At 66.6% G+C, this 14,349-nt stretch overlaps 3 protein-coding genes across 7 annotated transcripts; 1 reads left to right on the forward strand and 2 right to left on the reverse strand.

Moving 5' to 3' along the window:
• Positions 1–195: 195 nt before the first annotated feature.
• On the forward strand, positions 196–8,731 carry CRLF1 (cytokine receptor like factor 1). Of its 3 annotated transcripts, none has more exons than XM_063403491.1 (8): positions 196–422; positions 5,139–5,417; positions 6,398–6,527; positions 6,803–6,972; positions 7,198–7,355; positions 7,428–7,596; positions 7,860–8,049; positions 8,178–8,731. In XM_063403491.1, the coding sequence occupies exons 1-8, from the start codon at positions 341–343 to the stop codon at positions 8,464–8,466; spliced, it is 1,467 nt and encodes a 488-aa protein (XP_063259561.1). In that variant the 5' UTR covers positions 196–340; the 3' UTR covers positions 8,467–8,731. The 3 variants fall into 3 exon arrangements, with proteins under 3 accessions (XP_063259561.1, XP_063259560.1, XP_063259559.1); XM_063403490.1 differs by having other exon boundaries at positions 203–422; positions 7,860–8,042; XM_063403489.1 differs by having other exon boundaries at positions 204–422; positions 7,860–8,038.
• Positions 8,732–8,915: 184 nt separating this feature from the next.
• On the reverse strand, positions 8,916–11,516 carry REX1BD (required for excision 1-B domain containing). Of its 2 annotated transcripts, none has more exons than XM_063403580.1 (5): positions 11,450–11,516; positions 10,670–10,752; positions 10,004–10,208; positions 9,832–9,920; positions 8,916–9,463 (listed from the first exon to the last, which is right to left on the reverse strand). In XM_063403580.1, the coding sequence occupies exons 1-5, from the start codon at positions 11,450–11,452 to the stop codon at positions 9,391–9,393; spliced, it is 453 nt and encodes a 150-aa protein (XP_063259650.1). In that variant the 5' UTR covers positions 11,453–11,516; the 3' UTR covers positions 8,916–9,390. The 2 variants fall into 2 exon arrangements, with proteins under 2 accessions (XP_063259650.1, XP_063259649.1); XM_063403579.1 differs by lacking the exon at positions 11,450–11,516 and adding an exon at positions 11,287–11,355.
• An 872-nt stretch (positions 11,517–12,388) lies between these two features.
• UBA52 (ubiquitin A-52 residue ribosomal protein fusion product 1) lies at positions 12,389–13,866 on the reverse strand. Of its 2 annotated transcripts, none has more exons than XM_063403588.1 (5): positions 13,831–13,866; positions 13,310–13,428; positions 13,144–13,230; positions 12,954–13,056; positions 12,389–12,523 (listed from the first exon to the last, which is right to left on the reverse strand). In XM_063403588.1, the coding sequence occupies exons 2-5, from the start codon at positions 13,410–13,412 to the stop codon at positions 12,430–12,432; spliced, it is 387 nt and encodes a 128-aa protein (XP_063259658.1). In that variant the 5' UTR covers positions 13,413–13,428; positions 13,831–13,866; the 3' UTR covers positions 12,389–12,429. The 2 variants fall into 2 exon arrangements, with proteins under 2 accessions (XP_063259658.1, XP_063259657.1); XM_063403587.1 differs by having other exon boundaries at positions 13,822–13,857.
• Positions 13,867–14,349: the final 483 nt, after the last annotated feature.

Genomic DNA, 14,349 nt, shown 5'->3' on the forward strand with positions numbered 1-14,349 from the left:
GGCGGCTCTTACTCACCTACCGGGGCGGCCGCCGGGAGCGGGACACCGGCCCCGGGGAGGGCCGGGGGGGTCCAGCATCCCGCCGCGGCAGCGGGCACCGAGCGGGGGCCAGTCCCGGGGCCGGTGCCGGGGTCTGTCCCGGAGCCGGTACCGGAGCGGGACGGGGGGGATGGGGTGGCGGGGCCGGTGGCTTTCTGCCCCCCCGGGGGCGGTCCCGGGGCGGGGCCAGGGCGGCAGTTGGGGCTTTGGTAACCGGGGGTTGCTCAGACTTGCTCGGGACTTCCCCGGACGTGCCGGTGCGCTCCGCCGCCCCGGGCACCGACGGGCACCGGAGGAGGCCATGCCGCCGCCGCCGCTGCTCCCGATGCTGCCGCTGCTGCTGCTGCTCTGCCCGCGCCTGCCCCGCGCCGAGCCGCTCTCCTGTGAGTACCGGCAGCACCGGGCTGCTCCCGCAAGGTGGGCGCGGGGCGGGCGGGGGTCCCGTCGGGGCCACGCGGGCTCCGAGCGGAGCCCCCCGGGGCTCTCCCGCCCGGCTCCGGCCCCGGCACGCGGAGCCCCCCGGGGTTCCCCCGCTCCTTTCCGCGTCCCCCCCGCCGGTGCCGGGATGCGGAGCCCCCCGGGGCTGTCCCGTTCCTCTCCGCCGGTCGCGTCCCCCCCTGCCCCGGGATGCGGAGCGGTCCCGGGCGCGGCGGGGGCGCCGCCGGGCGCACCTCGGGGCTGCGCTTCGCCTGCTGCGAGGGGGACGGGGACCCCCCCGCCGAGGGCAGCCGGGACCCCCCATCGCCTCCCCACAGGCAGCCGGGACCCGCCATCCCCGTCCCAGCAGCCCAGCAGGGACCCCCCCGCCCCTTCCCCTCAGAGAACAATAGAGGAACCTTTTTTGTGCTGCCCCCCATCCCCGAGAGCAGCGGGGAGAGCCCCCCCTCCCCCACGGAGTGCTCCCTCTCCCCCAGAGCAGGGGGACCCCGAGAAGGGCCGGTCCCCCCCTGTCCCCCCTCCCCGCCGTCCGGCCCCCCCTCCCGCAGAACAATGCGGCTCCATTCCCCACCCAGGACAATGGAAACCCCCGGCCTCCGCCCGGAGAACAATAGCGAACCCCTTCCCCACGCGACCCCCTCGCACCCCCGGGGCCATCGCCCCCCTCTGCCCCCCCCAAAGCCTCCGAGACCCCCCCTCCCCCTGCCGAGAACAACGGGGTCCCCACGGAGAGCCGCCCCCCCATCCCAGAGAACAATGAATCCCCTTTTCCCACCCCGAACAATAGGGACCTCCCTCCCTGCCCCACGGAGAACAACGACCCCCCCCCAAAAATAAAATCCCCCTGGGGGGCCCCTCAGTGATGCCCAATTTGGGGGCCCCGCCCGGCGGTGGCAGGTCCGGGAGGTGCCACCTGTGGGCTGAGCTGTGGCGCGGCCCCAGCCCCGCGGGGTTTGGGGGACACGCAGGGGAGGGGTCCCCGCTTCCCCGCAGAGCCCTAAACCCGGCCGAGCCCCGGTCCCGGCCGCCGCCCCGCTGCCCCCGCGGCGGCCCGGGGAGCGGAGGGCGAGCTCCCGCTGCCCGCCGCAGGAAGCTCGGCTTCCTCCCGGTGATGGGAATTCCTCAGGGCCGGGGATGGATCCGTTCCCCGCTCCGACGGGCGGACGGGACCCGCCACGAACCGCACCGCTCTCCCCGCGGCTCCCGCGCCCCCTCCCCGCCGCCGCGGACCCCCGACCCGCACACCGCCCCGAACGCGGGAGCCCCAAGGGCGTTAATGGGGGCAGGAACCGCTGGAGCAATGGGGTGGGGAGAAGGAACGCCCCAAAAATCCCTTTCGGGGCAGTCAGCGAGGGCGGCCGGTCCCGGTGCCCACTCCGGTGCCCAGTCCGGTGCCCAGCCCAGCCTGGAGGGGCCGATCCGAGGCCACGGCCGGAGCCTTGCTGGGGCTGACCCCGCGCGTTCCTCCCCTCAATCAGCCGGGTCCCCCCTCCGGACCCCCATTTTCCCCCTCCCCACGGGGGTCCTGGGCAGCGCTGGCCCCTCGACGTGCGGCGCTGGCCAAGGCGAAGCCAAATCTCCTTTTAGAGAGCGAAAGTTTCCCCTCGGTGCAGCTCGGCCGCGCTGGAATGCCTGGGCTTTTTATAAATCCCTCCCCGAGCCCAGGGATGGGCACGAGAAATGCCAGGCGGGGATGAGAAAGGGGGAAAAAAGGACTGGAGGGCAGAGGAGAGAAGAGGGGTGAAGCATTTTTGGGTACCGTGTCTGCCCGCAAACCTCGCTGCTCGAGTTTTAGAAGAGCTCTAACTACACACATATATTTAATTTTATTTTTCCTGTGGAATTCAGAGCTTCCCAAATTCCTTTTTGTTCTTCAGGGCAATTATTTCTATTTTCCTTTTGACCCCCTGCACAGCTCAATAAATCTTTTTTAACTGTGTGATCTCTGACACTTATCGGAGCTTTTTTTTTTTTTTTTAATTCTCCTCCCCCCCTTTTTCTTTCCCAACCCCTTAAAACTCCGATATAAAACCAAAATGAAATCCGGCCCTTCGGAAGAAAAGCATAAACGTTCCCGACACCTTGGAAATGTGGTTTTACTTTATAGCATTACTTAGCACCTGATCAGCATTTTTTTTTCTTTGCAATAGAGAAGCCATAAAACCCCCGAGCAGGTATTTTCGTTGCAACTTGCACATTCCACAGCCTGCCTGCGTCTCTCCGGCCCTTTCCTCCCCGATCGGAAAACTTCACACTTTTCCCTTTTAAAACACATGTTCGGCTCCGCGGCCGCACTGAGGGGAGGGGGAAAATAATTCCAGAGGGAGAAAAAATATAATATATATATGTATATAATTGGCCTCTCCAGAGGGTCCTGCTTGGAGGAGGGGAAAAAAACCAAAATCCCGGGGAAAGAAAATACAGAGAGAGAGAAAATTGGCCCCTCCAGAGGGTCCCGCTTGGAGGATGGGAAACGTGTCTGGTTTACAGCGCTGTGTGAGTTTGTGGGGCTGTTTAGATGAAGGTTTCGGACAATCAGGGCGGGACATTCAGGGCTCGGAGTGCGAGGTCTGTTACCGGCAGAGCCGCGGCAGCGCCGGGCTCGGCCCGTGGCTGAGGTGGGCTCGGCCCGTGGCAGAACCGGGCTCGGCCCGTGGCAGAACCGGGCTCGGCCCGTGGCTGGGTGGGCTCGGCCCGTGGCAGGGTGGGCTCGGCCCGTGGCAGAACCGGGCTCAGCCCGTGGCTGGGTGGGCTCGGCCCGTGGCAGGGTGGGCTCGGCCCGTGGCAGGGTGGGCTCGGTCCGTGGCAGGGTGGGCTCGGCCCGTGGCTGGGGTGGGCTCAGTCCGTGGCAGGGTGGGCTCGCTGGCAGAGAAGGGGGATTTGATTTCCAGAGGCCTTGGCAGCCTTGGGAAGGGTTTGTCCCGGGGACTGGGATGGATCCGTCACCATCCGCGGATGCTCGGGGCATCCCGGGGGTCCCAGCACCGCCCCGTGGGTGTTTGGGGTGCCCGGTACCAACCCGGGAGTGCCCGGTACCAACCCAGTGGTGCCCGGTACCAACCCGGGGGTGCCCGGTACCAACCCAGGGGTGCCCAGTACCAACCCGGGAGTGCCCGGTACCAACCCGGGAGTGCCCGGTACCAACCCAGTGGTGCCCGGTACCAACCCGGGAGTGCCCGGTACCAACCCGGGGGTGCCCGGTACCAACCCGGGGGTGCCCGGTACCAACCCGGGGGTGCTCGGTACCAACCCGGGAGTGCCCGGGGTACCCCGCGGTGCCTGGCACCGGCCCGTGGATGCTCGGAGAACCCCGGGGTGTCCGGCACCGACACACGGGTATTTGGGGTACCCCAGGCTGCTTTTCCCCGCAGCTTTACCCCCCCAAGCACGGCGGCCGTTCCTAATTAAGCCTCCCCGGCGTAAGGAGGGTTTCGGAGCGCTAATTGCGGGCGGTGGGAGGGGGACCCCGGGCCGGGCCGTCCCCGGTGCGGCGGGATTCCGGCAGCGGCGGGCGCTGAAAGCCGAGCGGGGCCGGGAGGGCGGCGGGGCGGGGAGGTCGCGGCACTTTCCGGGAGGTAATTTGGGATTATTAGCGCGGCGCGTGCGGATGGAGCCGATAAGGGCTGACGGACACGGAACACCCCGGAGCGGGGAGAGCCTCGGGGCCGGGGGGTCCCGGGGTAAACCGGGCTGGGAAATTCCCCTCTCCCAGCCCGCAGCACCCTCGGGGTCTCGGGGCACCTCGGAGCTCGCTCACCCCCGGGCATTTCCAGCGGGAAACGCCGGAGCTTGGCAGCGTTGGGAAAGGAGGGGAAAGGGGAAAAAAAAATCCCCTCGAATTTCCCTTTTCGAAATCATTTTGTCACGGAAAAACTCCCGAAGCCGCCACCCAGCCCCGCCCCAGCCCTGGGGAAAAAAAAAAAAAAAAAAAAAAGATAAAAAGTGGATATAAAAAGTATTTCAAAAGTTCTAAAATAGATGTAGATATAAAAATAGATATTAAAAGTTTAGATATCTAGATAAAAGATATTAAAGGTTTAGATATCAGATGTATGTAGATATAAAAGTAGGTACAAAGTGTATTTAAATAGATAAAAAATAGGTGTGTATTGAGATACAGAATAGATATAAAAAAGCTATTTAAATAGATGTAAAAGATATAAAATGTGTTTAGGTATAAAATGGATATAAAATGTTCAGAAGTAAAGAAAAGATATGAAACGCATTAAGACCAATGTAAAATAGAAACCAGTGTATTTAAATTGATGCAAAATAGAAACCATTGTGTTTAAATAGATATAAAATAGATATGTGGTGATTTAAATCTATATAAAATAGATATGTGATTTAAATCAGTATAGGCTTGTGATGATTTAAACCGATGTAAAATAGCTAAACAACGTATTTAAATTAATATAAAACATCTATGGTGATTTAAACTGATGTAGATGTGATTTAAAGCGATACAAACCAGCAAAAGAATGCACTTAAACAGATATAAAAGTATTTAAATGAATGCAGAAGAGACATAAAGGCGTTTAAATCCACGTAAAATAGATATAAAATGTATTTAAACAGGCACAAGACACATTTAAGCAGCCCTAATTTTGTCAAACCCCCATAACTCATTTTCCCCCCGCTGTCTGTGTCTCCGGCTGCAGACCCCGCCGTGATCTCCCCCCAGGACCCCACGCTGCTGATCGGCTCCTCGCTGGTGGCCACGTGCACGCTGAGCCCCGATGTCCCTCTGAAGGCCGAGGATCTGTACTGGACACTGAACGGGCGGCGCCTCCCGGCCGCCTCCTACGCCGCCCTGGGCCCCTCCACGCTCAGCGTGGCCCTGGCGCGCCTCAACGGCTCCAGGCAGCAGTCGGGGGACAACCTGGTGTGCCACAGCAGGGACGGTGGCATCCTGGCCGGCTCCTGCCTTTATGTTGGACGTACGTGGGCCGTGCCGTGCTGGGGTGGGGGCACTGTGTGCTGAGGTCTGGGCACTCCGTGCTGGGGTCTGCGCACTCTGTGCTGGGGTCTGGACACTCTGTGCTGGGGTCTGGACACTCTGTGCTGGGGTCTGGTCACTCCGTGCTGGGGTCTGGGCACTCTGTGCTGGGGTTTGGGGACTCTGTGCTGGGGTTTGGTCACTCGGTACTGGGTTTGGTCACTCCATGCTGAGGCCTGGTCACTCTGTGCTGAGGTCTGGACACTCTGTGCTGGGGTCTGGGCACTCTGTGCTGGGGTTTGGGGACTCTGTGCTGGGGTTTGGGGACTCTGTGCTGGGGTTTGGGGACTCTGTGCTGGGGTCTGGTCACTGTGCTGGGGTTTGGTCACTCTGTACCGGGTTTGGTCACTCCATGCTGAGGCCTGGTCACTCTGTGCTGAGGTCCGGCCTCTCTGTACCGGGGTCTGGTCACTCCATGCCAGGGCCCAGCCACTCTATGCCAGTGTCCAGGCGCTCTGTGCCAGTGTCCAGGCGCTCTGTACCAGTGTCCAGGGGCTCTGTGCCGGGCTCCAGCCACTCTGTGCCGGGACCCAGCCAGCCCCAGGATGTGCCTCTCCCATGGGAGAGGAGCCAGGGATCCCCACAGAGGGATCAGCATCCTGGTTCTCCCCAAAGAGCGCCAGGAGCTGCTCTGGTGGAACCCTCGCGCAGCCGAGAGGCCGTTTCGGCAAAGCCGCGGTTAAAACGCGCTTTTCCGGACCAATAATCGTAAGATTTTATCTGGGGCTATTTTAGGGACGATGCTACGTCCCCGGAATACGGAATCAGAACAGGGAATGCAGCCTGGGTTTGTTTTTTGGGTCGCCACACGCTCCCGGGAATACAGAGGCTCTGCTGGGAGAGCAGCTTGGGTTTGGGGTTTGTGTCTGGAAAAATAAACAGCTCTGGAACCGCTTCTTTTTTGGTTTTTGTCTCTCCCAGTACCCCCAGAAAAACCAGTCAACATCACTTGCTGGTCCAAAAACATGAAGGACCTGACGTGCAAGTGGGCGCCGGGGACAGAAGGGGAGACCTTCCTGCACACCAACTACACCCTGAAGTACAAGCGCAGGTGGGTGCTCACCCTCATCCTCGTTATTGTTAAAAACGCTGGGATTTAATGGGAAACAGGGAATGGGCAGCTCGATACCCTCAGGCTGGCCCCTGCTCGGGAGTTGTGCTGCTGTGATGGGTGAGGAGCTGGGGAGGGTGAGGAGAAGCCACCACGGCCTTGGTTGGGTTGGGTGAACCACGGGGTCGGTCCCCCCAATTCATGGCCAAAAACGACCCACGGGACACCCCGGGGATGAGGGAGCGGTGCCGGTGCCTCACCATCACCACCCGCAGGTGGTACGGCCAGGACAACACCTGCCAGGAGTACCACACGGCCGGCACCTACTCCTGCCACATCCCCAAGGACCTGGCCCTCTTCACGCCCTACGAGATCTGGGTGGAGGCGTCCAACCGCCTGGGGGTGGCCGTGTCCGACGTGGTCATGCTGGACATCCTCGACGTGGGTGAGCCGCGCCAGCGCCGCGGTGTCACCGCCTCGCCGTGCCGGTGACCCGGCGGGGAGGGGCCGCGCCGGGCCGGGGCAGGAAATGGGCGATATGTGAGCAGAATTGCTCCTAATCGAATTAGGCTGTTCGCTCCGGAGCCGCTTTTGCATCCGCGGCTCCTTAACCCTCGCGGCCCCGCGGCGCTGCCCCGCTGTCCCCGCCAGCCCTGCCGTGTCCCCGCAGTCACCACGGACCCGCCGTCGGACGTGCACGTCAGCAGGGTGGGCGACCTGGAGGACCAGCTGAGCGTGCGCTGGAGCTCCCCGCCGGCCCTCAAGGATTTCCTCTTCCAAGCCAAGTACCAGATCCAATACCGCGTGGAGGACAGCTCCGAGTGGAAGGTGCGTGGGCACGGCCGGGGGGACAGCGCGGGGCGGCCGAGGGTGCGGGCGCTGCCATCTCGTCCCTCTCAGGTGGTGGACGACGTGGGCAACCAGACCTCCTGTCGCCTGGCCGGCCTGCGCCCCGGCACCGTCTACTTCGTCCAGGTGCGCTGTAACCCCTTCAGCATCTACGGCTCCAAGAAAGCCGGGATCTGGAGCGACTGGAGCAACCCCACGGCCGCCTCCACCCCGCGCAGCGGTGAGTGCGGCCGGCAGCGCCCGGGGCTGCCGCCGGTGCCGCCGGTGCTGCCGGTGCTCCCCTCCCCGCGCACCGGGCGATGTGCGGGGGCCCTGCCCCGCTCCGTGCCCGGATTTCTTGCAGAGGAGCCAATTCGGAGCTCGGCTTTCCCAGCCGGGAGCCAAAACCTGCTCGCGTTCCTCCCGGCCCTCGTTATCCGCGGCGATGAGGGGCGTTGAGGCGCGACCCCGCGTGTGACACCGACCCCCCCTTTGTCCCCGCAGAGCGAGTGGCGGGGGGCTGCGACCCCAAAGGCGGGGAGCAGAACACGACGCTGCGGCGGGAGCTGAAGCAGTTTTTCGGGTGGGTGAAGAAACACGCCTACGGCTGCTCCAACCTCGGCATCAAACTCTACGACCAGTGGCGCGTGTGGCTGCAGAAATCGCACAAAGCACGCAACCAGGTAGGTAAGGAGCCTTTCGCACTTCTTCTCCCCGGCTGGGTGGGGACGGGGGGGGGGACGCGGGGTGACCCCCCACCCCAGGGATGCTGGGGGGTGACGCCGACCCCGGGGCGACGCGGGGCTCTGCTCCTCTCCGCAGGTTCTTCCCGGCGATAAGCTGTAGCCCGCGGGGGACCGAGCGCCGGCAGGATGGCACGGGGCGCCCGGCGCCCACCCGGGACCGCCCGCGCCCGCCCCGGCCCCGCCGCGGGGGCGCGGGGAGGCGGCCGGGGCGCAGCGCGGCCCCGCAGCCCTGGGGGATGGGGTGGGGTGAGGTTGGGGGGCCGGGCTGGCCCAGCCCCGGGGACAGCGAGGGGACCCGCCAGCCTTGCCCGGCCGCGGGGGGCACGGGGGCTTTGCTCTGCCAGCCGGAGCAGCCCCTGGGATGAAAGAGGCGGCGGGGGCTTCCCGGGGGACCCCACCCTCGCCGCAGTTCCCCCCGGGAAGCGATTTTGGCCCTTTTCTCACCGGGGTCCCACGTGCGAGCGCACGGGGTGGGGGTCTGTCCCCGGGGAGCCGCGCGGGCTGATTGGAGGCTGCTGGGGTTTGCCCAGTGCCTGCTCCAGTTCTGATTCAAACCAGCCTTATTTTGGTTCCATTTCAGTCAATTAGGAACAGATTTAAGCTTAATGCCAATAAACCTCTGAAACCCCACCGGGGTCTGCGTCAGCGGAGCGGCAGCGCTGCGCGGGGACGGGGATGCAGCGGGCAGCCAAGTGGGGCCCGTGGCCCTTGTCACCCCATCCCGGGGCTCCCGGGGGGCCCAGCCGAGGTGGAGGGGCTGGCATGGGGCAGCGGGGGCCACACGAACCCTTGAGATCACAGCACTGAGGCCAGCTCCGTGGGGACAGGTTTATTTGGGGTGACCATAGAAAAAGAGCTTGTGGAGCAGCGGAGCTGCAGCAGGGCTGGGGGCACACTGCACACTCCCCCCGGTCTCCAAGATGTGTTTTTTTGGGGGGCTGCTGCCCATGGGACTCCAGCTGGCAGCAGGGACGGTGCCCACCTCGATGGGGGCAAAGCACGGCAGCCCCTTGGCACTGCAGGGTGTGGTTTGCCTTTGGCACAGCCCCGGCACAGCCGGGGAGGGGAGCCAGCCCCACGAGAGACCCCTCTGCTGAGGGATACTCAGGATTTAGGGGGTCCCCCCTTGTCCCAGAGGGGGCTTCCCCACCCCTTCCAGCCTGTGCTCCGGAGAAGGGGCCCAGAGGACAATGCCCACCTCGCCAAGGTGCACCGGGAGCGGGTGGGGGACGAGCGGGGCCCCCGTTCCACCAGCCTGGCCCCTCCAGCCGTTCCCACGGGGACACCCATCACTCAACTTCTTCCGAATCGTACTTAAGGTCCTGGAGAATTTCGCTGATTGCCTCAATGGTTTTAATTAGCCTACGAGAGCGGATGGAAACTATAAATAAAGCCCATATGGAGCGTATTATGTGGGCCGCCTCGCCTTCCCCGCGCTGTTTATGAAACACTCAGCCCGGGGAGGCCGAGGGGACGCGGCCACGCAGCGCCGCCAGACCCCGAAGGCACCATCTGGGCCCCCCTGGGCCGGAGGGAGGGTGGGGAAACGCAGGGAAGGGGCTCCTGGCCCGGGCTCCACCACCCCAGAGCGTCCCTTCCACACTGCGGGGTTCTGCGGGCTGGGGAGGGGGTGCCACCCCGAAATAAGGGGACAAGGGGGTGGCAGTGGGGGTGCTGGGCTAGGGGGCTGCTGCCTTCCCAAAATGAGGGGGGACAGCGGCGGGACCTACTTGTGCTTGAGCTCCTGCACCTCCTGCTGATGGGCGTCCACCTCGGGCTGGTCCTGCGCCTGCTGCCGGGCCAGCTGCAGCTGCGCCGTCTGTGGGGGGACACCACAGCGCTGAGACCCCCTAAACCAGCCCCAAACCAGCCCCGGGGACCCCAGCCCAGCCCAGCACCCACCAGCTGCAGCTTCTCCTGCTCCCGCTCCTGGAGCCGGGCCAGGTGCTGGGCCAGGTCGGGGCGGCCCAGCTCGCCCCGCAGGCGCCCGGCGATGGCCAGCACCTCCCGGGAGATGCCGCTGAAGGCCACGGTGACCTCGTGCACCAGCTGCCGGTACCGCGGGAAGTCATAGTGGGGGGCACTGCTCAGGTACGCCCGGTGGCCCCTGCGGACAGGTGAGGGGGGAGGAGCCACTGTCACCACACCTGGGTGCCCATCCCGGAGCGGAGCCCCTCGGGCACAGGCAGCACCGGGAGGGTTTTCCTGCCTGTTCCTGCCTGGATTTGGCAGCATGACCAGGCAGCCTTGCCCCTCACACGGGACACGGTTGGAAAACGCTTTTTTTGGCGGGGAAAGTTGGGGGTTTGGGTTTTTTCATCCTTTCCACTCTCAGCCCTGCATCCCATCGTCTGCTGGATGCTCAAATGGGATTCAGGTGTCCAGCGCAGAGCCCCGCTGCCAGCTGGAGCTCATCAGCCGCCCCCATGGCCCCGTCCCGACAGGATGCAAAATAATCGCGATGAGGGATCCGGTTCCCTGCTGGGGGTGCCGCGTTTCCCCGCCCGCCCCGGTGGGTTCCGCCTCCCGGGGGCCCGTCCCGGTGCCGGTGCCAGTGCAGGTACTCACTCCTCGAAGAGCCGGTACGTCTCGACCCGCTCGCTCTGCAGCGCCCGCAGCCGCTGCAGCAGCTCCCGCACGGCCTCGCCCGTCTGCGGGACAGAAGGGGACGGTGGCGCCGGGGGACGCGGTGGCACCGGTGACCCGGTAACGGGCTCGGGGCACAGCCGGTACCGCCCAGCGGGATCACCCCAGAGCGGGGGCAACGCTCCGGTTCCAGGGGTCCCAGGTGGATTCCAGACGCGGGGCTTGAGCTGAGCCCAGCACCGGCACCGGACCCGCCGATCCCGCTACCCACGCACCGGGAACGCCCCGGCACGGGTACCGGGAGCCCTCACATTCCCTGCCCACCCACCGGGCCCCCAGGCCACTCGTGCACGAACCGGGCTGACACCGGGACCTCCCGGACACGTGCCCGCGATACCGATGGGCACCGGGACCCCCATCCGGTCCTTACGGGCTGGGTCCCGGGACCAGCGCACCGGGACCCCTCTCTAGCTATGCCCGGACCGGCACCGGGACCCCCGGCCACGCTCACACAACCCAGACGGGCACCGGGACCTCCCCGTCCGGGCGTGCACGGACCGGACCGGCCCCGGGATGTCCCCACCCCGCCGCACACGCACCGGGAGCCCCTCGGCCACGTGTTCACGGACCGGCACCGGGACTCCCATCCACCGACCCCGGCACCCCCGGTGACCACCCGCGCACGGACCCGCTCGGTCCCGGGACGCCCCTCCCGCCCCCCGGGGCCGTTCCCGCTCCCGTCCCGCTCCCGGTGCCGCTCACCATGGCCCGGCCCGGCCGCACGGCGCAGGCCCGGGGCCCGCGGGGCGGAGCGCGGTTCCGCCGCCACCTGCAGGCATCGGCGGGCAGCGCCGCCAGCCCCGGTGCCCTGCCCCGGTACGGGTCCGGTCCCTGCAGCGGCCCGTGCTGCGAGCGCACGGCCGGGGGTCCCGGGGGGCGGGCACGGGGATGCAGTGGGGTCCCGGGGCCGCTCCCCGGACACGCGGCCGGGGCTCCCGGTGCGTTTGCAGCGTTAACGGGGAGAGCCCAGCACCGAGTGAGTCTCGGTGCCTTTCTTCACTGTGTGCACACGGGCGGGGGTCCCAGGGGGTGGGGAGGGGTTCCCGGTGTCCGTCCAGACCCTGCAGCAGTGACCAGAGGACTCCCAGTGCAGGAGCAGGGGCGTGTAGGGGGTCCTGGTGCCAGTCAGCCTCTGTCACTGGGGGTCCCAGTGCACGAGCAGGGAGATTTGAGGGTGTTCCTGGTGCCAGTCACCCTCGTGGGGGGTTTGTGAGTGGTTCTGGTGCCAGTCACCCCCTGGCACTGGGGGTCCCAGTGGATGAGCAGGGAGGTTTGAGGGTGGTCCTGGTGCCAGTCACCCCTCGTGGGTGCTTTTTGCGTGGTCCTGGTGACAGCCACCCCTCAGGGGTGGTTAGTGTGTGGTCCTGGTGACCCCCCATCACTTCTCGTGGGTGGTTTGTGTATGGTCCTGGTGACAGCCACCCCTCACGGGGGGTTTGTGTGTGGTCCTGGTGCTGCTCCTGTCCCTGCCCAGCTCCCAGTGCCCATCATGGCCAGGGATCCCCACAGGCAGATAGGGGATCCCCGTCCGTGCACACACTGCACCACCCCCATCCCTCCCTGCTCCCCCCACCCTGCACAGCCCCCATTTATTGAAAACCCCACCAATCCAGGTAAAAAACCACCACCAGCACGCGTGGCTGAGCACTGCAATCCTTTATTGCCCAGGCGGGGCTGGGGCTCTACTTGACCTTCTTCTTGGGGCGCAGGTTGTTGGTGTGCCCGCACTTCTTCTTGCGGCAGTTCACGGCACGGGGGTGCAGGCGGGCGTAGCACCTGGGGGGGACAGGTGAGCAGGGCGCCGGGACCCCGGGGAGGGGCTCCGGGGGTGGGAGGTGACCGAGGGGGCACGGGGAGGGGGCGCCGTGTCCTCGGGGAGGGGCTCCAGGGCCGGGAGGGGGCACGGGGACGAGGGGACGCGGGGCCAGGAGGGGCTCCGGGGCCGGGAAGGGACGGAGGGGACACGGGGACGGAACAGAGGGGACGCGGGGAGGGGGCGCCGTGTCCCCGGGGAGGGGCTCCGGGGGCGGGAAGGGACGGAGAGGACACAGGGAGGGGCTCCGGGGCCGGGAGGGGGGGCGGGGAGGGGCTCCGGGACCGGGAGGGGCCGGAGGGGGGGCGGGGAGGGGCTCCGGGACCGGGAGGGGTCGGAGGGGACGCGGGGAGGGGACCGAGGGGACACGGGGAGGGGGACACGGGGCCGTACTTGCGGCAGATCATCTTGTCGCAGTTGTATTTCTGGGCCAGCTGGCGCAGCGAGGGCTCGATGATCCCGCCCCGCAGGCGCAGCACCAGGTGCAGGGTGGACTCTGCGAGGAGACACCGGGGTCACGAGCAGTTGGCACCCCCAAAACTGCACCCCGAAAAAAAAACCACCCCCGGGGCGCGGGGAGCACCTTTCTGGATGTTGTAGTCGGCGAGGGTGCGGCCGTCCTCCAGCTGCTTCCCCGCGAAGATCAAGCGCTGCTGGTCCGGGGGGATCCCTGCGGGGCACAATCACCGCGGTGGGGACGCCCGGGGAGCCCCGCGGGGCCGCCCCGCCGCTCCCGGCCCCGCCGGTACCTTCTTTATCCTGGATCTTGGCTTTCACGTTCTCGATGGTGTCATTGGGCTCCACCTCGAGGGTGATGGTTTTGCCCGTGAGGGTCTTCACGAAGATCTGCATCTTGGCGCCTTCTCACCTGCGGCGGCGGGGCCGCGTCACCCGGACCGGCCCCGCCCCGCTCCCGCCGCTCCCCGACCCCTCTAACCCTCTGAAAGCCCCGCTCCCGAGCCCCTCTCCCGGGATCCAGCCCCGCTCTCCCGGGATCCAGCCCCGCTCTCCTGGGATCCAGCCCCGCTCTCCCGGGATCCAGCCCCCATCCCGGGGTTTCGCCGCCCTCCCTCGGGATCCAGTCCCGTCCCCGGGCACCCAGGGCCCCTCCCGGGGTTCCAGCTCCCACGCCGGGATCCAGCCCCCCCCCCCCCGGTTCCCAAGCTCCCTCCCGGACTGCAGTCCCCATCCCGGGATCCACCGGCCCCCCCGGGATGCAGGGCCCCCCGCGCCGGGCCCGGGGCCCGCTCCGGTCCCGCACCGCGCGCACCCGCGGCCTCGCTGCTGAGGGAAAGGGGCGGGGCCGGAACCGCGTCTGCGTCACTGCCGGCGGCGACACGGGCATCGTAACGTCACTTCCGGTGGGGACACCGGCACCGCCCCGCCACAGGCCCGGCACCGCCGGGACCGGGACACCGGCACCGCCGGGACCGGGACACCGGCACCGCGGGACAGGCACGGGAGCGTCTGCACGGACCTGGGACCAGACCAGCCCTGACTACGTGGCCCAGGACCGGACACTGCCCACAGGGCCCGGCCCAGGACCGGACACGGCCCACAGGGACCGGCCCCACACCGGACACGGCCCACAGGGACCGGCCCCCACACCGGACACTGCCCACAGGGCCCGGCCCCACACCGGACACTGCCCACAGGGCCCTGGGACCGGCCCCACACCAGACACTGCCCACAGGGACCGGCCCCCACACCGGACACGGCCCACAGGGACCGGCCCCACACCGGACACGGCCCACAGGGACCGGCCCCACACCGGACACTGCCCACAGGG

Source organism: Prinia subflava, chromosome 8 (genome assembly GCF_021018805.1).
Source record: "Prinia subflava isolate CZ2003 ecotype Zambia chromosome 8, Cam_Psub_1.2, whole genome shotgun sequence".
Taxonomy (NCBI): Eukaryota; Metazoa; Chordata; class Aves; order Passeriformes; family Cisticolidae; genus Prinia; species Prinia subflava.

What these genes read in the sequence shown, in the direction of transcription:
- REX1BD (XM_063403579.1), bottom strand. Translation starts at nt 11,334, where the DNA reads ATGGGAGTCCCGGTGCCGGTCCGTGAACACGTGGCCGAGGGGCTCCCG. An exon ending in ACGTACCGGCTCTTCGAGGA is followed by an intron (nt 10,209 to 10,669) that starts GTGAGTACCTGC and finishes ACCTGTCCGCAG; the next exon opens with GGGCCACCGGGCGTACCTGA. An exon ending in GTGCAGGAGCTCAAGCACAA is followed by an intron (nt 9,464 to 9,831) that starts GTAGGTCCCGCC and finishes CCGCTCTCGTAG; the next exon opens with GCTAATTAAAACCATTGAGG.
- CRLF1 (XM_063403491.1), top strand. Translation starts at nt 341, where the DNA reads ATGCCGCCGCCGCCGCTGCTCCCGATGCTGCCGCTGCTGCTGCTGCTC. An exon ending in CCGCGCCGAGCCGCTCTCCT is followed by an intron (nt 423 to 5,138) that starts GTGAGTACCGGC and finishes CTCCGGCTGCAG; the next exon opens with ACCCCGCCGTGATCTCCCCC. An exon ending in CTCCTGCCTTTATGTTGGAC is followed by an intron (nt 5,418 to 6,397) that starts GTACGTGGGCCG and finishes TGTCTCTCCCAG; the next exon opens with TACCCCCAGAAAAACCAGTC.
- UBA52 (XM_063403588.1), bottom strand. Translation starts at nt 13,412, where the DNA reads ATGCAGATCTTCGTGAAGACCCTCACGGGCAAAACCATCACCCTCGAG. An exon ending in CAAGATCCAGGATAAAGAAG is followed by an intron (nt 13,231 to 13,309) that starts GTACCGGCGGGG and finishes TGTGCCCCGCAG; the next exon opens with GGATCCCCCCGGACCAGCAG. An exon ending in GACAAGATGATCTGCCGCAA is followed by an intron (nt 12,524 to 12,953) that starts GTACGGCCCCGT and finishes TGTCCCCCCCAG; the next exon opens with GTGCTACGCCCGCCTGCACC.